Source organism: Anolis sagrei, chromosome 5, assembly GCF_037176765.1.
Source record: "Anolis sagrei isolate rAnoSag1 chromosome 5, rAnoSag1.mat, whole genome shotgun sequence".
NCBI classification, from domain to species: domain Eukaryota; kingdom Metazoa; phylum Chordata; class Lepidosauria; order Squamata; family Dactyloidae; genus Anolis; species Anolis sagrei.
The window spans coordinates 158239577-158263576 of NC_090025.1; the positions used below are offsets into that span (position 1 = coordinate 158239577).

A 24000-nucleotide genomic window follows, 5' to 3' on the forward strand; every position below is an offset into this window, starting at 1 on the left:
TTTGGCATCTGCGTTGTTTCTATCACTATGAAACGTCTGTGCAGCAGCTAAGTGGAGCCCTCGGTGGCACAGTGGGTTAAAGCGCTGAGCTGCTGAACTTGCTGACCAAAAGGTTGCAGGTTCGAATCTGGAGAGCAGGGTGAGCTCCCGCTATTAGCCGCAGCTTCTGCCAACCTAGCAGTTCAAAAACATGCAAATGTGCGTAGATCAATAGGTACCACTCCGGCGCTCCATGCAGTCATGCCAGCCACACGACCTTGGAGGTGTCTATGGACAATGCCGGCTCTTCGACTTAGAAATGGAGATGAGCACCACCCCCCAGAGCTGGACACGACTGGACACGAATGTCAGGGGAAAACCTTTACCTTAACCTAGGAGTTCAATAAGGCATGACCTGTGCTGAGAGTCTACTAGGGTAGGGCCGAGGGACATGTGGTCATCCAGGTGTTGTTGAATGTGAGAAACTGCCTTATGGAAAACCAAGTGAGCATCATATGCACAAAATAATTGATTCCAGATCTATCTATACACATCATAAAAGTGAAAATATGTATGTGTGTATGTGGCTGAGCTGTCCACTTACACAGACAAGCTCCTGTCCCCTCACTTCTCAGGAGACACCAATAGCCCTCCCTCCAATGACATTGCAGGTTATGGTGAGTGTCATTAACATGTACAAGAGCCCTGCCAATGTCTTCCTCCAACACCATACTGCCCACCACCCAAGTGAAAGCTTTCATACGGGGACAATTTCATCCTAGATTTTATGTGTTTCCTCCACCACAGGCATCCCAGTATTTCTGCTTCTCATTGGTGTGGAATTTGCATGACCCCACCCACTGCCTCTCCCATAACCTTTTCTTATTATTTTCTGTGGCACACAGCAAACAGAGGAATTGATCAGCAACTGAACACATTAGAGAGATTTGGGGAGAATTCATGAATTATAGGAGTTGTAGGTACTGGGATGTATAGTTCACCTGCAATCTAAGAAGCGCACTCTGAACTCACCGACAATGGATCTGGAACTACTTTGGCACACAGAACCCCTATGACCAACAAAACATACTGGAGGTCTTTGGAGGGATTGATAGGAATTGTAGTTCACCTACATCCAGAGAGCACTAGAAACCCAAACAATGATGGATCTGGACCAAATTTGGCATGCATACTCAATATGCCCAAATCTGAATACTGGTGGGTTTTGAGGGGAATTGGCCTGGACGTTTTGGAGTTGTAGGTACTGGGATTTATAGTTCACCTACAATCAATGAGCACTCTGAACTCCACCAGAGATTGAACTGGACCTAATTTGGCAAACAGCCCCCATTACCTGATATGCCAAAATTTGATTACTGGAGGGGTTTGAGGGGAACTCACCTTCATTTCTGGGAGTTATAGTTCACCCATGACCAGAGAAACTGTGACTTCCACCGATTATGGACTTGGACCAAACTTGGCACACAGAACCCGCATGACTAACTCAACCTACTGGAGGGGTTTGAGGGGACTTTACTCACTGTAGTGGGAGTTGTAGTTTATCCTACAGCTAGAGGGCACACTGAACCCCGCCAATGATGCATCTAACTTGCCTAACATAACAAACTTTAAGTACTGATTGAATTTTCTGGGATTAATCTGGCAGAAATGACTTGAAAGTTCACATCATATTCAATTTTTGGTCATTTTGGTTATTATTTGCAATTTGGTACATGACTCCACTCCATACATCTCATGAATATCTCTTCGCCTGCAGTTAGTTTAGATTTGGTCATTCGGCTGGAGGCTATTACTTTTTTGGAACTACAATTCCCAGTGGCAGTGCTTGCTGGAAGATTCTGGGAGCTGTAGTTAAAAGCCAGTCAGTGGGCTAATGCCTTGTTTTGAATTGCTTGCTCCTCCTTGAACTTGAGTGAGAACTTGAGTTCCCAGCCAATGGGGGACAGAGGGGGAGGAGCCCTCGTGACGTCACAGAGATGGCTGCTTGCTACTTCCTTTTAACGTTTGGAGAGAAGTCCTGCACCAAAATTGCAACGTGGGTTGGAATGGGTGAACGAGGCAAACATTTGTGATTGCACAGAGCAGGTAAGGAAGCAAATCATTGTTTAGAGTTTTGGTAAAGCAAACCAACAGGGGTTTTACTTATTCTTGGGTTTGTTCATGATGGGGTTGAAAGGGTAGCTGATTCTTTGGGTATATCAACACTATGCAATTAAATCAGTTTCATGCCCCTTTTAATCGTGGAATCTGCAGCTTGGATGGAGATGTGAGAAACCTTTGCTCAAAACTTCAGTGCACTTCCGTCATTTACAGCACTCCTTTCTCCCACTGAGGGTGTATCTACACTGTAGAATAAATGCAGTTTGACACCCTTTTGACTACCAAGGCAATTGAATTATGAGAGTTGTAGTTTTACAAGGCCTTTACCCTTCTCTAGCAAAGACTGTTGGTGTCTTACCAAACTAAGGTAAAGGTAAAGGTTTTCCCCTGACATTAAGTCCAGTCGTGTCCAACTCTGGGGGTTGGTGCTCATCTCCATTACAAAGCCGAAGAGCCAGCATTGTCCGTAGACACCTCCAAAGTCATGTGGCCAGCATGACTGCATGGAGCGCCGTTACCTTCCCACCAGAGCAGTACCTATTGATCTACTCATGTTTTTGAACTGCTAGGTTGGCAGAAGCACCGCTCCCCGGATTTGAACCTGTGACCTTTTGGTTAGCAAGTTCAGAGGTTTAACCCACTGTGCCACCAGGGGCTCCAAACTACAAACACCATAATTCTGTTGCATTGAGATGTAATGTCATACTGCATCAACTCTACAGTGTAGATCAGGCATGGGCAAATTTTGACCCTCCAGGTGTTTTGGACTTCAACTCCTACAATTCCTGGCCTCAGGCCCATTCATTTCCCCCCCTCAGCCGCTTAAGTTACCTTCTTCCATTATTATCTAATACTAAAAGGTCTCTATGATGTTAAAAAAGAAAATATAGCAAAAAGAGTATTTTTTTCTATTTAAAACAGAAGGATAGAAAAGTGGTTGTACAGTGTTTTGAAACAAAGGATATAGAAAAATTGAGAAATGGAAAATAGAAAGCCCTAACGCTTCTGACCCTGTCTCTGCTGTCTTCTTCATAATAAAAAAAAAATCTATAACTTTTCATTTCTGATAGATCCGTTGAATATCATTAGAGATGCTGTTATTCTTGTCGCTAGCTGAATCATAGAATCATAGAGTTGAGAGACCTCATGGGCCATCCAGTCCAACCCCCTGCCAAGAAGCAAGAAAATCACATTTAAAGCAACCCCAACAGATGGCCATCCAGCCTTTGTTTAAAAGCCTCAAAAGAAGGAGCCTCCACCACACTCTGGGGCAGAGAGTTCCACTGCTGAACAGCTCACACAATTAGGAATTTCTTCCTAATATTTAAATGGAATCTCCTTTCCTGTAGTTTGAAGCCATTGTTCTGCGTCCTAGTCTCCAGAGCAGCAGAAAACAAGCTTGCTTCCTCCTCCCTTGACTTCCCTTTATGTCTTGTCTTCTCTTTAGCTTCTCTTTTTCTTCTTCTTCTCTTGTTATCCCTACATCCCTGTACTACTAATTTTCCCTTGATGCTATCCTTCTTGAGTAAGGAGGAAATGGGATCTCCAGAAGCAGCTAAGAAGAGGATCCTCCCAATGTGGATGACAAAACGGGCAACTGAGTCAGGACAAGAAGCAGAAATCAAACCAAAGAGGAGGAAGAAATCAACTTCATTGGGGTGAGGCATTTTTCAATCCTAGGAACTCAGCAGACCTTTGACCTTCAATTTTTAAAAAAGTATTTGTACTCGGCATATGTCCAGACTCTCCACAAACCTTGGAATGGCTGTATGGCGGGCTTAAGAGGGTCTTTATTAAGCGGTGGCATATGACTCTATAGATCCCAATTTGCCGGCTGGCTATCCTGTGGTGAGCCACTAAGGCTTTTAACTCTGAAATGATGACCCAGTCCAATTTCATCTATGTTTTCATTCACAAATCTTCAACGCCAGAACATTTTAAAATAGATAGATAGATATTTGTGGTTGAGTCCTCTGTGACAGCCTATGGCTATTCCAGTGTTGGTAGAGAATTCCAGTTTCTGTAGACTATATTTTAGAATAGGCATGGGAAAACTTCGGCCCTCCAGGTGTTTTGGACTTCAACTTCCACAATTCCTAACAGCTCCTGAAACAAGAGCATACTCCAAACTCTGTCTCTCTCTGCTTCTCTTTTCTTCTCTCCCTGAGCACCTGCATAGCTCAAGCCTGAACAACAATGCAACAGTATCCAAAAGTCCCGGGCTCAGCCATCTTCCCAGGTATTGCCCAACCAATCAGATTAATGCATCTTATTTTATAGTTGACATGCATGCATTAACCGAATCCTTGCATGCTCCAACACAACTTGCATCATTGTGACCTTTGGGGGGGGTACCATGAAGGTACAAATTCTATTCTGACCGCACAACAATCAAAATCTCCCTTAAGCATTAAGAAATGGGAGGAGTAGTAGATACATCTAGCTATTTCCTTGAAGCTATTTCATTGATCAGCCTACCGGCTGTTAGGAATTGTGGGAGTTGAAGTCCAAAACACCTGGAGGGCTGAAGTTTGCCCATGCCTGTTTTAGAGAAAGGAACTGGCAAAACCACCTCTCAGTATTCCATGCCTTATGGAATTCATGGAGCCTTCATAAGTCTACAGGTCACATAAAGGCTCATATGTGAACTGAGAGAATGCATCCAGCTATTGTCACTTAGCTGGGCAAACATCAATAACATCACCAGCAGAGGTCACACAAAGACCTCATGAGGTCCCGAAGGATGCCTGTCGAAATACATCCAGCTGAAGGAAATAGTTGACTGTATCTACTGCTCCTCCCATTTCTTAAAGCTTATGGGAGATTTTGATTGTTGTGAGATCGGAATAAAATTTGTACATTCATGGTGTCCCACCCCCCAAATGTCACAATGATGCAAGTTGTGTTGGAGCATGCAAGGAATCAATTAATGCATATGTGTCAACTGTAAAATAAGATGCATGAATTTGATTGGTTGGGTAATGCCTGGGGAGATGGCTGAGCCTGGGACTTTTGGACACTGTTGCATTTTTGTTCAGGCTTGAGCTATGCAGGTAAGAAGAAGAGAAAAGCAGAGACAGACTTTGGAGTGTGCTCTTGTTTCATGAGCTGCTGAAGGAATTTGTTCACATGGACAGAGAAAGACCATTTTAAATCTCTGATAAAAGGACATTATGTGAGTTGATACAACTGATCACATTGTACATGTTGTTCTAAACTATGAAGAATAAACTACTTGCTCTTTATTGTTCACCTGCGTGGCATATTTTTTTTCTCTGGCAAAGCAGTGTGTGGGCTGATCAAACGTGAATTACACGTGATTTATTTTCTCATTACGCCACAAATTGCACGTATGTCAAACTCATTAACAAGATGCCAAGCATGGTGTCTGTGTTGTTGATGATAAATGCAGAGGTTCTTTTTATGCAAGGAAAATGTGGGAAGGAGAGAATGCAGGAAGAATGAGACTAGAAATCAAGTTGAAGAAGGCAGGTAAAAAAAACCTCTACAATATTTAAGAGGGTCTTGTCTTCAAGGATCAGCTGAAATTTAGTTTTTCAGAATTAGTGGGTGGAATATAAGGGTTTCAAAGGTAATTTTAGAAGATCAATAGGTACTTTTCCACTTAGTTTTTGCTCTTGGATTTTTACGTTGCAATGTGAATTTTCTTTGCAGAGTTGAGACAGTCTATTGTATGAATGAAGCAGAATTAGTGGACATGGCTCTTTGTATTTTGGCAGAGGTGAGTACTAATGGCTCCACCGTTTTCTTGTGACCACATAAAATCACTGTAACTTCGAAAATAGAGAGCCAAATTTTGGAATAGTCTTGTCCTTTAGTGTAATCAGGGTTTCCCAGTTTCCACAATTAGAGAAAATGTGGAAAGCTATTTTTAAAAGGTGTTGTGTGCCTTCAAGTCCTTTCCAATGTGTAGCAATCTCAAGGCAAGATTTGTTCAGAGGGAGCTTGCCTTCACCTTCCTCTGAGGCTGAGAGCGTTTGACTTGCCCAAAGTTCACCCAGAGGATTTCCAGATTCATAGTCCAATGCTCAAACTATTAAACCATACTGACTCTGTTTTAAAGGATCTATGTACATTTCAGACAGGTATAGGGAATATTTAACCTTCCAGATGCTGTGGTACAAATTCCCAGAAGGTTCCAGCAAGCATGGGCAACTGAAGGGCCCAAAATAGCCCACTCTTATTCCAAGAGACTGTTCCTCACGTGCATGATTGCATACCTATTGTGTTGTGTTTTGTTTGTTAGAGCTCCAAGGGAAAGAAAACCAACATATCTTCATCGGAAGATGAGGACCCAGAACCTCAACAAACCATGACAGATCGTCATGGGACTCCAACGAGCGACAGTGACAGAGACTCAAGCCCTTCTGGGGGATCCAGGCTTCCCAAGGGATTGGATGGTTTAAGCTGCAGAAAGGCAACCAAATCACAGGAGGAGGACGACGATGATGATGCTTTGAAATATGTCCGGGAGATTTTCTTTACATAATTTTACATCTTAAACAGACAAAAGAGATACTGTAAGAAATGGGCCACTTGTCTACAAAGGAGTGGCTTCTGCAAATGTATGGACACTCACCTTGAAAAAACTCTTGTTTTAAAGGAATAATGAGTGAACAACCCTCTCTGTACAAGTCCTGCTTCTCTTCACAGAGCAAAAGTAGTGTATCCATGTATTTGCGTGTATATACTGTATGTATATATGTGTGTGTGTATACATGTTGTTCCTTCATTCAGTCGTTTCTGACTCTTCGTGAACTCATAAACCAGCCCACACCAGAGCTCCCTGTCAGCCGTCACCTCCCCCAGCTCCTTCAAACTCAAGCCAGTCACTTCAAGGATGCCATCCATCTTCCTCTTGTTCGACCCTTCTTCCTTTTTCCTTCCATTTTCCCCAGCATCATTGTCTTCTCTAAGCTTTCCTGTCTCCTCATGATGTGGCCAAAGTACTTCAACTTTCTCTCTAATATCCTTCCCTCCAGTGAGCAGTCAGGCTTTATTTCCTGAAGTATGGACTGGTTGGATCTTCTTGCAGTCCAAGGCACTCTCAGAACTTTCCTCCAGCACTACAGTTCAGTTCAAAAGCATCTATCTTCCTTTGGGAGCGCTAGCAAGATAATACAGGGTTTCTAGGGAGTAGCCTCCATGCCTCATGCCTTGTGCTCTTGTCTGCTTTGGGAAATTGCTCTTGTCTGCTTTGCTCTTGTCTACTTTGAGGAACTTTGGGTTAGTCGATTTTGTGTGGTTTTTATTCCTGGAATGTTTTGTCTTCGTGAAGAGAGGGAGGGAGGCCGGACTAAATACAGTCCATCATTGAAAATGATGCTTCTGCCTCTTCGCTTTGTGCTTCCTTGCTACAACCTTGTGCTTCTAACATTATAAAGTTGGTCTTTATTTTTTATTGTTCCATGTGAATGTGCATTTATACATTATTTATTACTCATAAAGTACATTTTTGTATTTATAAATATGTAACAACAAAAAAATGGGGGTGGGGGGCCAGAACGGGTTAATAGCATTTAAATGCATTTCAGTGGCAAAATTCACTTTGAGATAGAAGTGGTTTGAGTTAAGAGCTTGTTCATGGAACAAATTAAACTATTACCATAGAACGAATTAAACTATTACGTTAAGTTATCACTGTATATGATTTATCACATAGACATGCTTCTGCAGAAGGCTAGGGGGCCACATTAGCTCTGATCTGGTTCCATTCCCATATAGGTCAGGTGTGTGTGTGAGAGAGTGCCAAACAAATCAGAAATGTCCCCATATCCCCAGAGGGCTTTGGGGTGTGTGCGACACCTGAGGGGTACATGCAGCCAGCGCTTGACCAAACTGTTGTTGCATCTCAATTGGGCAGCCTTCATCTAATTCAGTTAGCCTTTTTTCTCTCTCTCTCCCCATGCCATATAATTTGCGCAATTGTAATGAAAGAGCTTTGTAGGGGCCCCTGGTGGTGCAGTGGATTAAACTGCTGAGCTGCTGACCTTGCTGACCAAAAAGTTCAGGGTTTGAATCCGGGGAGCAGGGTGAACTCCTGCTGTTAGGGCCAGTTTCTGCCAACCTAGCAGTTTGAAAACATGCAAATGTGAGTCGATCAATAGGTACTGCTCCAGCAGGATAGTAATGGCGTTCCATGCAGCCATGCTGGCCACATGACCTTGGAGGCATCTGTGGACAATGCTAGCTCTTCGGTTTAGAAATTGAGATGAGCACCAACCCCCAGAGTCAGACATGACTAGATTTAATGTCAGGGGAAACTTTTACCTTTTACCTAGTGAAAGATCAAGCATTGGAGAGACACTTTAACAGTAAATTTCACCCACATCACTCACATCTTGGAAGTTACTTTTTGGATTACAAATTCCTGGAAAACTTTAGCAAGGAAGGTAAGATGTGTCTAAACACCTATTCCCTCAGGTGGAACATGTTCAACTGTCTCCTACGTTTCCATGTTACTCTTAAGCCGCACTTGTATAGATACCAGCTAAGACCCTGAATGGTTGCATGTAGTTTGAAGACTGCCTTGCACTGCTCCTTCTCACCAAGACTCACCCTGCTGCTGTGACAGCTCCCTGTGAACAGCTATTCTGTTGCTGGGGAACAATAGTGGATTGCTTAATGAATGCATGTGAAATATTTGACTATTTTGCCAGAGCTAAAGGCTGAGAATATTTTCTGCCAAGAGCCCTGCAGAAGTCTTTGCAAATGGTGCAATTGGTGTGCATCTGCTTTTGGAAACACAGCCAGCTGATTCCCACCCTTTGCTTTCCAACAACAAAACTACAGTGACAGTGTGAGCCCTGGAGAGAGGCTTGGGTCATTAGTAGAGGAAAGAAATACCCACTTTCATAATGACTCAAAATACACAATATGTATAGGACAGCAAGAGCCCCCTGCTGGCATAGCAGGTTAAACCGCTGAGCTGCTGAACTTGCTGACTGAAAAGTTGGCAGTTCAAATCTGGGTAGTGGAGTGAGCTCCCACTGTTAGCCCCAGGTTCTGCCAACCAGTTCGAATACATGCAAATGTGAGTAGATCAATAGGTACAGCTTCTGCGGGAAGGTATTGGGGCTTCATGCAGTCATGCTGGCCATATTACCTTGGAGGTGTCTATGGATAATGCCGGCTCTTCAGCTTAGAAATTAAGATGAGCATCACCCCCAGAATCAGACACAACTAGACTTAATGTCAGGGGAAACCTTTACCTTTATTTGGAAGAAAAAGGTGAAATTATGCTTGTGAGCAGAGCGCCAACTACTGTGTAGCAAGGACATGATGCAACAGTGGGTTAAGCAGAACTTCTGAAAGATCTGGATGCTCAGGAGGTCTATTGGGGGCTTTAGTGTCAATCTAGAAAAGGGATGCTCCTAGTTAATGTAGGCTTCTTGAAAGAAACCTATGTTCAAAATGTGTCTGGAAGTTTGAAATTGTCTTCTTGTTTTAGCCATGAACTTAATGGATGAGGGATGGGGACTGCATGAGTCTTCAACTGCTTGTGCTGGGTGAGATCATAGGAACTGCAGTCCAATTTTCATTAGGAAGTTGACATGTTCTCTATCTCAGCACAAGGTGGAGTTAGTGAGCTATTAACCTAGTTCACAAGGTGGTTTGTAAAGGATTACTACAGAGCTTAGCAGAGAACTGCCAAATCTTTCACTGGGATCTCTAGGGTGTACGCTGGAAGGAAATAGCCATAAAATTGAATCTTGCCATTTTTGTGCGGAAACCGCCCCGAGTCCCTTCGGGGAGAGGGCAGTCTAGTAATAAAGATGATGATGATTATTATTAGAAACACAACAAGATGAGTCCACAGCAGACACTGCTGGCTGTTGAATTGGATCACACGTCAGACACTTCCCAAGTGTCTAGGACTGTGTGATGTATCGGCGAATAATGTGTGTAGATTCCAGTAAGGTGGACTTTTGCAGCTGGCAGATGGTAATTTTGTCAGCGCCAATTGTGTTTAAATGCAGGCCAAGGTCTTTAGGCACTGCACCCAGTGTGCAGATCACCACTGGGACGACATTTACTGGCTTGTACCAGAGTCTTTGGAGTTTATTATTATTTTACCGACACAAAAACACAGTATGGCACAGCAAACGAGATATATATGCTGGATTTCGTATCACAAAAATCACAAGTCGAATACTTCCCTAGTGTTTAGGACTGTGTGATATATTTTCAAATGATGCGCACAGATCCAAATAAGATGGCCTTCTTGCAATAGACGGATCGTGATTTTCTCAATGTTTATTGTTTCCAAATGCCGGCCAAGATCTTTTGAAATGGCACCCGGTGTGCTGATTACCACTGGGACCACCTGTACTGGTTTATGGTAGAGACTTTGCAGTTCATTTATAAGGTCCTGATAACGGCTTAGTTTTTCCTGTTGTTTTTCGTTAAAATTCGGCTGTCGCCTGATACGGTGACACCAATAATCCAAACTTTTTTTCTTTACCACAATTGTGATGTCTGATGTATTATGTTCCAAAACTTGGTCAGTCTGGATTTGAAAGTCCCACAGTATTTTTGTGTGTTCATTTTCCACATCATCATCATCATCATCATCATCATCATCATCATCTCTTCTTCTTCTTCTTCTTCTTCTTCTTATTATTATTATTATAGGGCCAAGTGTGTCCTGAACCATCTAAGAAGCTTGGAAATGATAAAGAAATACTAGCGAATGTAATGCTTCTGGTACATTACTGGTGTGCTTTTTTTTAGAAAACCAAAACTGACACATTTTATAATTAACGAGACTTTACTTTGAATGAACAAGTCTTTTGACATTGTGCTCTACAATAACTTTCAAAAATGGCACATTGGTGTATTGATGCTTAATAGGAACCAGAAAAGAGCTCTCCTTCCACGCCTATAGTAACGGGCACATGGCAGCATGTACATAATGGTGGTATCGTTATCAATTCCCAAAGTCACCACATTTTAAAAGTGAAATTTAACCAAGACTTATAAAAGGCCTCATCCATATAATAACTAAGTGTAAAAGGAAAACTCTTTGTACTTTCATTCGCTGTGTACAAAAATTGACATTTCTGCCCACCATTGGTGTTGTACTTACTTTTCTTCTACCTACTGAGATTTGCAAAGAGATTTCTTTTTCTGGTCTTCTAATTTATGGTGGGCACCATCAACAGTAGTTGTGAACATAAGGGAAGTTAAGCACCAGTACTTCAAAGTTCACAGAATCTCCCTTATTCTTCCTTTGGTTAGAAGGCAGAGAACAACAAAACCACGCTCTACAGTACCCCACACTTCGCCTGAAAGCTCTCATCAAAAATTGTTATTTGGAAGAGAAAAAAATTAACAACAGAAGACTTCGAGCATTAGTGAGATACTTGATGTTTCTCAGTTTCTTGATCTCTTGTGCAAAGGAAGGTGCAACTCTTTTACCCCTCCATATATGTCAAGAGATATGAGGCTGTAGACCAACCCCACAAATCAGAGGTCCCTTGTAAAACAAGCCAAGGCCCTATATTAAAAGCAAATCAGCTATTAATAACTTATCCTAAACAAGACAGTAACTGTTAAATGAGATACTAAGGCACGTTTCATTATTACCGAGGAGTAGCTGGCAATTAGCTACTGGGTTCCGTTGAAAGAGTCCTCGAGAAACCTCCTTGCCGCATCATTTGAATCATAAACAAACAGAAATACGCCTGTGCTAGGAATACAAGCTCTTCACCAACTCTCTCATCTTAGTACGACAGGTGTTGGCCTCACTCAGAACTTGCAAAGAGTATGGCTGTGTCACACAATCATCCCTAAATTAAGGGTGCCAAGCACATGCTTCCCATTATCATGGAAGGCTGCTTTCAGGAAAGAACTGTCTTTCAGGGAGATGATCCTTGAACCGTGCAAGGTGCAGGACAATAATGATCAGGTGCAGCAAGAACAAAATGTAAGCCCCAACTAGGGCTACGAAAACGCCTCCCAAATCAGCAGCCTGAACCCACTTCTTAGTACAGAAGAGAAACAAAGCCAGGCCAGAAGGCAAAAACCAACCACAAATGGCCAGAAGATTACGGGCCAGTTTCCAGCCATCTATGTCTTTCAAACACAAGGACTGCAAGATCGTACTGTCAACGAAGAGACAGATGACGGGTGTGATATAAACGCAGATCCTTGACAGTATCAGAGCATTCATATTGACACCCATCTTCTCCAGACTATGGGTCGTGAGGCAATCCAGTTTCTCTGCCTCCTGGTCCCACAGGCAGAAGTTGAAGAAGCCAATTCTTTTGGTGGGAAGATTGACAATATTCCCAGCTTCCCAGACAAGGGCATAAAATAGCAAAGCGGTGTAAGCAACCGCCAGGAGATGGATCAGATATACGAGGCACGAGCAGTACTTCTGCCATCGTCGCCCCGTGATGGGCTTCTGAACGGCCTTTTGGAACTTCAGCTGCATTGTAACTCCTGAAAATCTGGTAAGAAAGGATAATGGTTAGTTTGCATTTGCAGGGATCAAGACCCTACTTGATTCCGTGTGACTCTTGCAGCCTATCTACTTATTTTCATAAAAATAAATAGCAAGGATGTTGGAGCGATACCCTATAGAAAGCAAACATTAAAATTTTCCCAATGGCGTCTCTTTATCCAAGTCTGGATAAACTGTTGTAATGCGGATAACTTGGCATCACCTGTTGGGAATGGAGGGATTATTTTCAACAGGGTTTACTGCAAGCCCCGTGCAGCAGGAACACAAGAGAGCAGAAAAAAACTTTTAATGCATTGGCGAAGAACCTGTAGATCTTCGTGACTAAAACTTCCCATATCCTTTAGTATTGACAGGAGTTATAGGCCAAAATATTTAGAGGGTTAAACGTTTCTGAAGTTGGGTTGTTGTATGTTTTTCGGGCTGTATGGCCATGTTCAAGAAGCATTCTCTCCTGATGTTTTGCCTACACCTATGGCTGGCATCCTCAGAGGTTGTGAGGTCATCTCAGGTATAGGATTATATTCCCATCCCTTCAGATGAGCCAGTACCCTTATTCATGTAACCCAGTGGTTCCCAACCTGTGGTCCGTGGACACCAATGGTCCCCAAGAACTAAAACATGGCCCACAGCCTCACCGTTGTTATATCATTGTAACGAGAGCGACTGGTCTCAAGAAACCCTCTTAAAGTGCCAAGGCGACAGGGATGTCGGGAGGAGAGAGGCTGACTACCCACCAGAGCCATTCCATGTGGCACCTGGAAGCAAAGGCACATTGGTGTCTTCCTTTTTAGGCCTGTTCCTGGGGGTATTTGGAGTGCAAACTCAGAAGATTCTATTGGATAGACCACATTAGCTCTAGATTATTAAATATGGTTTTCTGTGGGCAAGCAGATGGCAACTACTGGATGGCATATGTTCAGTATCAGAAACGAACTGATGCGGTCTATCCAATGCAATTTTCTGAATCAGCAACCCAAATAACCAAACCAAATCTAAAGTTGACCAGAATCCGATATGAAATCCTTTTGTTACTAATGTTGGAGAGTAGCCCCTGGTCAAGGTGGTTCTTGGTCAAAAAAAAGATTGGGAACCACTGTTGTAATTTAATTATTATTTCATTATTTGTGATTTTTATGATAGAACCAATTAAGAACTGTCATTTATAATGAAATTTTGAGAGTTTTGTTAGAGTTCTAAAATTTTCACCAGCAGAACTTTAGTTTTGTAAGTTCTTTAGAACCATTTAGAGCCATGGATTGACCAGGCCTACTATTTATGACTAACCAACAGGATTCCTGCCAATATCTACTAATGAGTAACACAATAGAAAGCAGAAAAAAGAGCTTCTTAATATAACTATCCTTGTGCAATTCAGGAATGCCTTACTTTGGGGTCTCTGGTTGTGAACTGCACCACTGCTTTTGCTTCTCCAAGAGCAGATACGGGCACCTTAGGTGGTCATCTATAGGCTTCAAAGAGCTGTGCAAACCCAATTATTGCAACTGCAAAGAGTGCACAGTCATCACAAAGGGCTTGAAAAACAATCTTGTTTTGTCTTTTTACAAGAACTGACACTGTCCTCTAAGAATACACAATTCTGCGAAATTACATTCCAGACTCACTGGATGACCTAGAAAATGGATGAAGGATCAAGGCTGATCCTTGAATGTATAGAGGAAAGGAAGGTGCGTGAAAGCAGGAGTCTGCAAACAGAAAGCAGAACGTTGAGGAAAGGGCTGCAGATCTTATGCAAGGTTTTTAAAAATATAGGAATTGCTGCAATCCTTGACAGAATGTGCCTGGCTCAATTCTGCAACCTTACCATTCAGAAGATGGGCATTTCTGAGCTCCTCTTCATTAAATAACTCACTGAGAGTTGCATTTGCAAGTCATGCTGTGAGTCACTCAAATGTTCCAGAAGAATACTTTTGCTTTCAGTTGCATTACTCAACTTTTTCAAGGGAAGAGGAAGAAGTGTGCTTTTGCAGTCTTAGATTTTGTGCAGGGAGTCAGGTTCTGCTGTATGGAAAACAGAGATCTGGTCCTTGTCATTTTGCCTAGGGAAAGGATGCATTTTGGAGTTTTGGAGTTATGCCGTTATGGAAGTTTTGGAACTATTCGTTGGCAGGCTGCAGGAAAGCCTAACAGGTGCTTCTGGTAATATTTGGATGCATGATGATAAATGCATGTACATGTGTGTGAATGGTAATTGAAAATGTAATTCTCAATTGTTTGTTTGTTTGTTAGCCATGTAACTGTAAATCCAATATAGAATCTGTATCTCTGTATGTCTAACGTCATTCTTTGTCTAAATGTTTTTCTGTAATACTGGAAATTGCAATAAAAAGAACCTATGTTTTAAAGTTATTGAAAAGTTATTCATGCTCAACTATTGTATTTTTGCATGCTCTGCTATATTTTTTGGAGTTTCCCCTAACATAACAGAAAATCCTAACACAAACAACATTCAAAGATGATGGAATGGCTAAAAAGCCTACTACTCACCTCCCAAAGGCAGAAATTTTTCCTAAGCAGCGCACAGCGGACAAGATCGTAAGAGTTTGGTCGGGACTTCTAGAAGTACTGTCACCTTAGCTCGCAGTGACCTTTATAAACGACACTCAGATGAATAAGCAAGAGACAATTCTGGAACCTATCAAAAAGAAGAGATTTCACTATGTCATGATGATGATTTGATCAGGCCAGGTTATTTATAATCATCTTGTAATGCCATTCAAGACACTGGCAGCCGTCATGATGTATTATGGGGATGGCACAGAAGATCCCAACTGCAATCTGACCCACTGGCACAATAGTTCTCAACCTTCCTAATATACTGCGACCCCTTAATCCAGTTCCTCATGTGGTGGTGACCCCCAACCATAAAATTATTCGTGTTGCTACTTCTTAACTGTAATTTTGCTACTGTTGTGAATAATAATGTAAATATCCAATATGCAGTATTTTCATTCACTGGACCACATTTGGCACAAATACCCGATACAATTTTGATTACTGGACGGGTTGGGGGGAGGAGAGTGATTTTGTCATTTGGGAGTTGCAGTTGCTGGGATTTATAGTTCACCTACAATCAAAGAGCATTCTGAACTCCACCTATGATGGAACTGAACCAAACTTGGCACACAGAACTCCCATGACCAACAAAAAAAGGGTTTGGTGGGCATTGGCCTTGCGTTTTGGAGTTGTGGTTTACCTCCATCCGGAGAGCACTGTGGACTCAAACAATGATGGATCTGGACCAAACTTGGCACTAATACTCAATATGCCCAAATGTGAACACTGATGGAGTTTGGGGGAAATAGACCCAGACATTTGGGAATTGTAGTTGCTGGCATTTATAGTTAACCTATAATCAAAGAGCATTGTCCACATTGTCTGAAGTCCACCAACAATGGAACTGAGCCAAATTTAACACACAGAACTCCCATGACCAACAGAAAAAATACTGGAAGGGTTTGGTGGGCATTGACCTTGAGTTTTGGAGTTGTAGTTCACCTCCATCCAGAGAGCACTGTGGACTCAAATAATGATGGATTTGGACCAAACTTGCCACAAATCGTCAATATGCCCAAATGTGAACACTGGTGGAGTTTGGGGAAAATAGACCTTGACATTTGGGAGTTGTAGTTGCTGGGATTTATAGTTCACCTACAATCAAAGAGCATTCTGAAGTCCACCAATGATGGAATTGAGCCAAACGTAACACACAGAATTCCCATGACCAACAGAAAAAATACTGGAAGGGTTTGGTGAGCATTGACCTTGAGTTTTGGAGTTGTAGTTCACCTACATCCAGAGAGCACTGTGGACTCAAATAATTATGGATCTGGACCAAACTTGGCACAAATCATCAATATGCCCAAATGTGAATACTGAAGTTTGGGGAAATAGACCTTGACATTTGTAGTTGCTGGGATTTATAGTTCACCTACAATCAAAGAGCATTCTGAACCCGGACCAATGATAGAATTGGGCCAAACTTCCCACAAAGAACCCCCCTGACCAACAGAAAATACTGGTCTTTGGCAACCCCCTTGGTGTCCCAACCCCCAACTTGAGAAATGCTTCTCTAAGACCAGATGCTTGGTTACCACCATCTCACTACAGATAAAGCAGAATACATTATTTCTTCATCAGATGTCTTGTGGTTACAGCAATACCTCCAGATGGAAACGCTAATACTGTCAAACATCCTTTAGCGGTAGAAAAGATGCACTTTTGCTTTTACCTCCTTTAGAAATAAGTTTCTCTGCTTTTCGAAGCATATGTTTCCACTTAACCTCATGCAAATAGTTACCACTGAGCACTGGGAGCTATACAAAAATGTTTCTCTTTTGGTTAGTACTTTAAACTGCAGGACTGAGTTGATGAACCTTTCCTGTCAATTTTATATATGTGAGAAACCTCCCATGTTCAACTATTAAATCGTACATCTTTGAAAAACTCGTTTGATACAGGAAGCTCTGCAAAAGACTGTAAACACTCGTGATTTTCATGACGCAGTATAGAGAAGATATTAGAAATACATTTACATGTAGAAATACATGGACACAGCATATTATTTGAGAACACAGAAATGCTGGACCACACCAACAACCACCATGTCAGACTACACAGAGAAGCCATTGAAATCCACAAGCATGTGGACAATTTCAACAGAAAGGAAGAGACCATGAAAATGAACAAAATCTGGCTACCAGTATTAAAAAACTCTAAAATTACAACAGCAAAACAACAGATAGGAAACAACCAGGCACAGATTAACACCTCCCAGCAAGAGATTTTCCCAGGCTCAGGCAGGCCTTCAAATGCTAATGAAGGTGATCAGCTGAAACATTCACACCTAACTGCAGCAGGGAAGAGCTCCTTGCCCCACCCCAGCCATTCCACAGATATATAAACCAATTGTCCTAATTCCAACAGACCTCACTACCTCTGAGGATGCTTGCCATAGATGCAGGCGAAACGTCAGGAGAAATGCCTTTAGAACATGGCTCTATAGCCCGAAAAAACCCACAAGAACCTAGAAATACATTTGCTTCAGTATCAAACCACATTATTAACGTAATTCTTCAATAATTATAAAAAAGGCACAACATACCAATCAAGCTTACAGATTTCAACCTTGATAACACTTTCTGAATAAGGAGAATCTCACTTTTCTCCACATTGTGGTGGACACATTTTAAAAATCCAAATTAAGGCGTGAAAGTTCTGAATTAGGAGTTATAAATTAGTAATACCATTCCATGCCTGCTAACTCAGAAATAAACAAATGATTAATGAAAGTGTTGTGTTGTCAAAGGCTTTCATGACTGAGTTGCTGTGAGTTTTCCAGGTTGTATAGAATAGGTTGTTGTGTGTTTTTTGGGCTGTATGTCCATTTTCCAGAGGCATTCTCTCCTGACATTTCTCCCACATCTATAGCAGGCATCCTCAGAGGTTGGGAGGTCTATTGGAAACTAGGCAAGTGAGGTTTATATATCTGTGGAAGGTCCAAGGTGGGAGAAAGGACTCTTGTCTGTTAGAGGCAAGTGTGAATGTTGTGTTAGACGACACAGAGAAGCCATTGAAATCCACAAACGTGGACAATTTCAACAGAAAGGAGGAAACCATGAAAATGAACAAAATATGGCTACAAGTATTAAAAAACTCTAAAATCAGGACAGTGAATAAAGAGCAATACTCAAAAAGCAGGGGAAATGCTGACAGGAAACAATCAAGGCAGCTAACACCTCCCAACAAAGGATTCCCCCAAGCAGGAAGCAGCCAGGCTTTGAAGCTGCAAGTCCATTCAATGCTAATCAAGGTGGACAATAGCAACATTCACACTTGCCTCAAGCAGACAAGAGTTCTTTCTCCCACCCTGGACATTCCACAGATAAATAAACCTCACTTGCCTAGTTTCCAACAGACCTCACAACCTCTGAGGATGCCTCACATAGATGTGGGTGAAATGTCAGGAGAGAATGCATCTGGAACATGGCCATACAACTCACAGTAACCCAATGAGAGTGATTCTCAGCTATTTATTTATTTACCATATTTATATACCACCTTTCTCAGCCCAGAGGTGACTCAGGGCAGTTCACAGTCGGCAACAATTCGATGCCTCAACAATTATAAAATACAATTGAAACAGATTATAAATACAATTAAAACATTTACCATATAATATAAAACCATACAAAGCCATTAAAACGTAATCATCAGTGTCTCCTTACTTTATGTGCACTTAGCTAAGTGTGTATAAAGTTTAACATATTTGAGGAAAAACAGTGGCATTTATTTATGTCTATCTGTAAATATGCTATGGACTGAGACAGGTTCAACTACTATGGGTGCATCTGCACTGTTGAATTAATGCAGTTTCATACCACTTTAGCTGCCATGGCTCAGTGCTATGGAATCATGGGAGTTTTACAAAATCTTTAGCCTTCTCTGCCAAAGACTGCTGATGCCTCTCCAAACCGCAGATTGCAGGATTCCATAGGTGTGAGCCATGGCAGGTAAAATGGTGTCAAACTGCATTAATTCAACAGTATAGATGCCCCTTCAGCCATGAAACTCCTTTGAGCCATGTACTCATTTCTCAGCCTGGTGTACTTCCATGTTAAGATGGGATATAAACGTTAACAAAGAATAAATATTTAAATGACAGCGATCCCAAAACAAATAAACTCAGTCCCATTGCATCCAAAACATGAAGTGGTTTTTGTTTACCAGGGAAACAATGTTTGGTTTAGTGGTGTGTTCATCCTAATTCAAGAGCTACAGCAGGGAAGGAAACAGAGCGAGAGGAAGAGAAAGACATTCTATTTCCTGAACATGTTTTCTTCCATTTCTTGAATCTGTGCCTTTCCATGTTTCACTAAGAAAATCACGATCAACATATAACAATCATATATATATATATATATTCTTAATTTTCTTAATTTTAATTTTTATATACATATATATATAACATATATATAATTTTAATATATATATAATCAGATCTTAATTTTCTTAAATTTATATATATTAATTTTAATATATAATCTTAATTGTCTTTATTTTAATTTAATAAATTAATATATATATTAATATATATAATTTTAATACATATATATTAATTTTAATATATATAATCAGATCTTAATTTTCTTAAACTTTTAAATATATATATATATAATCAGATCTTAATTTTCTTTTTCTTTGCAAAGCTCTAGCTTCACACTCTCAATCTCCCACTAAAAACAAATGGAGATGGCTGGAGAACGGAAACCAAATAGATCAGCAAAACACCGGCTTCAGCAAACGGATGCTTCATCCAACAACCACAGAATGCATGATGCAGTAGATGGTTGTGAGAACTTCCCTTTTGTTTTTGTGGGGCAAAGAACACAAACAGAAAAAAACGTGACACTGTTCACATTCACAATGGAGGTGTGAGGAAGCAAACAAGAGATTACAAAGCAAGGGGGCATCTACACCAGGCCTGGGCAAAGTTGGGCCCTCCAGGTGTTTTGCCCAGGCATGATCTCCACTATAGAATGAATGTAATTTGACTTCACTTTAACTGCTATGCTTCAATTATATGGAAACATGGGAGTTTAGTTTTGCAAGCTCTTGAGTCTTTTATGCCAAAAAGTACTGGTATCTCATAAAATCACAACTCCCATGATTCCATAGCATTGGTTCATGGCAAAGTTTGGTCAAACTGCATTAATTCTATAGCGTAGATCAGGTATGGGCAAACCCAGGCCCTTTCCATTCTTCCCTTCCCCATGCGGCCCCTTGGGCTCTTTTCTCAAGCCCTCCTCTCTCGCACCATCCTATCCTTCCTTCCTTTTCTCTTTCCTTCTCCCTTCCTTCCTTTTCTCTTTCCTTCTCCCTTCCTTCCTATCCTTCTTTCCCTTTCATCCTTCCCTCTTTTTTGTCTTTCCTTCTCTTTCCTTCCTCCTTACTTTCCTCCCTCTCCTTCCAACTTTTCATCCTAATTCCTTCTTTCTTTCATTCTTCCCTTCCACCCTTCCGTCTCTCTCTCTCTCCTTCCTTTCTTCCCTTTTTCCTCCCCTCCTTCTTTCTCATTCCCTTCCACCCTTCCTTTCCCCCTTTTGTGTTTTCTTCCTCCTCCCATCCCTCTTTCTCCTTCCATTCTTCTCTTCCACTCTTTTGTCCTTACTTCGCTCTCCATCCTTCCCTTTTGTCCTTCTTTCCTTCTCTCTTTCTTTTATCTTTCCTTCCATCCTTTCCTTCTCTCCCTCTTTCTCCTTCCTTCCTTGCCTTTCTGTCCCTCCTTCCCTTCCTTCCATCCTTCCCTTTCGTCCATCCATCCTTCCTTCTCTCCCTCTTTCTCCTTCCTTCCTTCCCTTTCTGTCCCTCCTTCCCTTCCTTCCATCCTTCCCTTTCGTCCATCCTTCCTTCTCTCCCTCTTTCTCCTTCCTTCCCTCCCTTTTGTCCTTTCTTCCTTCCCTTTCTGTCCCTCCTTCCTTCCTTCCTTCTCTTTCCTTCTCATTCATCCATCCTTCCTTCCCTCCCTTTCTTCCTTCCCTTTCTGTCCCTTCTTCCTTCCCTCCCTCTCTTTCCTTCCCTTCCTTCCATTCTTCCCTTTAGTCCTTCCTTCCCTCCCTTACGTCCTTCCTTCTTTCCTCCCTCCCTTCCTTCCCTCCCTTTCTGTCCCTCCTTCCCTCCCTCTTTTCTTCCCTTCCTTCCATACTTCCCTTTCGTCCATCCTTCCGACTCTCCCTCTTTCTCCTTCCGTCCTTCCTTCCCCCCTTCTGTCCTCCCTCCCTCTTTCCTTCCTCCTTCTCTTCCTTCCCTTTTTATCCTTCCCTTTTGTCCTACTTTCCTTCTCTCCCTCTTTCTCCTTCCTTCCTTCCTTCCATCCATCCATCTTTCCCTCCCTCCCTTTCAGCCTTCCTTCCTTCCTCCCCTCCCTTTCTGTCCTTCCTTCCATCCTTCCCTCCTTTCCTTCCTTCCCTTTCGTCCTGCCTTCCTTCTCTCTTTCCTTCCTCTTTCCCCTTCCCCCTTCCATTACCTAGCAGGGAGGGTTTGCATGGGGGCCTCCACTTTAGGAAGCCTGCCCATTCCTGATGCAGGTGCACCCAGGACCCTTCAACGAGACTCCCTCATGATGCGCCACTCCCCTCTCAAACTTCCAGCTGGAGAACTTCCCTCCAGAGCCTCGCCAAATCAATTCCATCGCATTGGTTTCTGTTAAAGCGGTGCCACACTTCATTCATTCTGCAGCGGAGAGGCTCCTCTTGTTTCAATAAATCACAACAGCAATACATCCCAAACTCTGGAGGGCAAGCAAAAGAAAGGAAACCTAGAATCAATGCAGTTTGGCACCACTTTGAGCTTTGATCTGAAATCATGGGAGTTGTAGTTTTACAAGGTCTTGAGCCTTCTCTGCGTAATAGCATCGGTGCCTCACTAAACTACAAATCCCAGGATCCCATGACATTAATTGACAGTGGTGTCCAACTGCATTAGGTTATTGTAGGTTTTTCGGGCTGTAGGGCCATGTTCTAGAAGCATTCTCTCCTGACGTTTCGCCTGCATCTGTGGCAGGCATCCCCAGATGCAGGCGAAACGTCAGGAGAGAATGCTTCTAGAACATGGCCCTACAGCCCGAAAAACCTACAACAACCCAGTGATTCCGGCCATGAAAGCCTTCGACAATACATTAAACTGCATTAATTCGGCAGTGTAGACGCACCACTGGGGGAGAATTCAACCCGGCATTGACTGTAGCCATACCTACATTCTGAAAACCTAGTTTTGTCTTTTTTCAAGGGTCTCCCCCTCCTTCCCAAAGGACAAACCAAGCCCCAAACACGCTTTCAGGCGTGGAAAGGGAGCCAGGAGAGAAACAACGCGCATACTTGCTCAGCTGGGACCGGGAACGCTCCTTCCGAACTCCGCCGCCCGTGTGAGTTTGTTTACTGTACGTCCAGACTTAAAAGGCTGCGCGTCACGAGACCGAAGTTTCCCTTTCGGTTTTGCTCCCCTCCTCCCTGTACAATATTTATCACATGGGATTTTCCCAGCATTGGCTGACATGGGGATAAACTCAAGGCTCTCCTCAAAACAACCCAAGAACGTGCTTGGCACAAAAAGTAATTCTACAGTGTAGATGCAGCCCTTGTTTTTGCTTTAGCAGGCATGGGCCAACATTGGTCCCTCCAGTGTTTTGGACTTCCACTCCTACAATTCCTAACAGCCTTTGGACTACAGTTCCCAGAAGCCCCCAAGCCTGCATTCCAATCTTGGGAGTGGGATGAGCTCCCGCTGTTAGGCCCAGCTTATGCCGACCTAGCAGTTCAAAAACATGCAAGTGTGAGTAGATCAATAGGTACTGCTTCAGCGGGAAGGTAACGGCGCTCCATGCAGTCATGCCGGCCACATGACCTTGGAGGCGTCTAGGGACAACGCAGGCTCTTCGGCTTGGAAAAATGGAAATGAGCAACACTCCCCAGAGTCAGACAAAACTAGACTTCATGTCAAGGGGAAAACCTTTACCTTAACACGAATATTGTAATATATAATGTAATAGCAGTAGTAGTAGTAGTAGTGTGTGTATCTATATCTATATCTAAATGTAATGTAATGTAATGTAATATTCGTTTGTGGGATTAACATAACTCCAAAACCACTGGGCAAATTGACACCAAATTTGGACACAAGACACCTATCAGGCCAACAAGTGACCATCATTCATCAAATCATCGAAAAACACAACAGAAGAGACTTAAAAAGCCAAAAAACAAACATTACAAAGCATGTGCAAAACAACACATATATACACAAACACAAATATATTCACACACACAAAACACATATACACAGACTGGGCCACAGCAACACATGGCAGGGGACGGCTATATAATACTGTGTTATGCTAATAATATAATATATTGTATATACATATACTTTTTTTATTTACTTACTTAGGCGATCCCACGTTGTCCGAGTAGGATGTCTTCCAAGATGGGTATACTGGTAATATTGATAATATTATAATGTAATACAATCTATATAAATAAAAATGTAATGTAAATGTAATAATATATTGTATATACATATAATATTTATAATATTATAATGTAATGCAATATAATATTACTAATAATAATATGATACTATAATTATAAAGTTATATTACATGTAATATTACTAATAATCTATATAAATAAAAATGTAATGTTCGTTTGTGGGATTAATATAACTCAAAAGCTACTGGACAAATTGACACCAAATTTGGATACAATACACATATCACAATGGAGAACCTTCTCACGGGCACTCCAGAGGCACTCCAAGTGGCCAGCTTCGGGTCAAGGGACATTTAGCATAATCCCAAGTTTTTAACTTTGTTTGTGGCTTTATTTTGTATACATTAT

At 41.9% G+C, this 24000-nt stretch overlaps 2 protein-coding genes across 3 annotated transcripts; one reads left to right on the forward strand and one right to left on the reverse strand.

The window, feature by feature from the left end:
* The first annotated feature begins 1946 nt into the window (after positions 1-1946).
* On the forward strand, positions 1947-7758 carry CYREN (cell cycle regulator of NHEJ). 2 transcript variants are annotated; one of them, XM_060777220.2, is made up of 4 exons: positions 1947-2085; positions 3627-3758; positions 5776-5842; positions 6368-7758. In XM_060777220.2, exons 2-4 carry the CDS (start codon positions 3637-3639, stop codon positions 6608-6610), a joined length of 432 nt encoding a protein of 143 aa, XP_060633203.2. In that variant the 5' UTR covers positions 1947-2085; positions 3627-3636; the 3' UTR covers positions 6611-7758. The 2 variants fall into 2 exon arrangements, with proteins under 2 accessions (XP_060633203.2, XP_060633201.2); XM_060777218.2 differs by having other exon boundaries at positions 3631-3758.
* A 3114-nt stretch (positions 7759-10872) lies between these two features.
* TMEM140 (transmembrane protein 140) lies at positions 10873-22544 on the reverse strand. Its single transcript, XM_060777217.2, has 3 exons — positions 22483-22544; positions 15095-15242; positions 10873-12575 (listed from the first exon to the last, which is right to left on the reverse strand). Exon 3 carries the CDS (start codon positions 12557-12559, stop codon positions 11948-11950), a length of 612 nt encoding a protein of 203 aa, XP_060633200.2. The 5' UTR covers positions 12560-12575; positions 15095-15242; positions 22483-22544; the 3' UTR covers positions 10873-11947.
* Between the last annotated feature and the right edge of the window lie 1456 nt (positions 22545-24000).

Bases quoted from the DNA above. Each gene is read 5' to 3' on its own strand.
- CYREN (XM_060777220.2), top strand. From the start codon at position 3,637: ATGGGATCTCCAGAAGCAGCTAAGAAGAGGATCCTCCCAATGTGGATG. The intron at 3,759-5,775 runs GTGAGGCATTTT...TTTTCTTTGCAG, and splicing joins AAGAAATCAACTTCATTGGG to AGTTGAGACAGTCTATTGTA. The intron at 5,843-6,367 runs GTGAGTACTAAT...TTTGTTTGTTAG, and splicing joins CTCTTTGTATTTTGGCAGAG to AGCTCCAAGGGAAAGAAAAC.
- TMEM140 (XM_060777217.2), bottom strand. From the start codon at position 12,559: ATGCAGCTGAAGTTCCAAAAGGCCGTTCAGAAGCCCATCACGGGGCGA.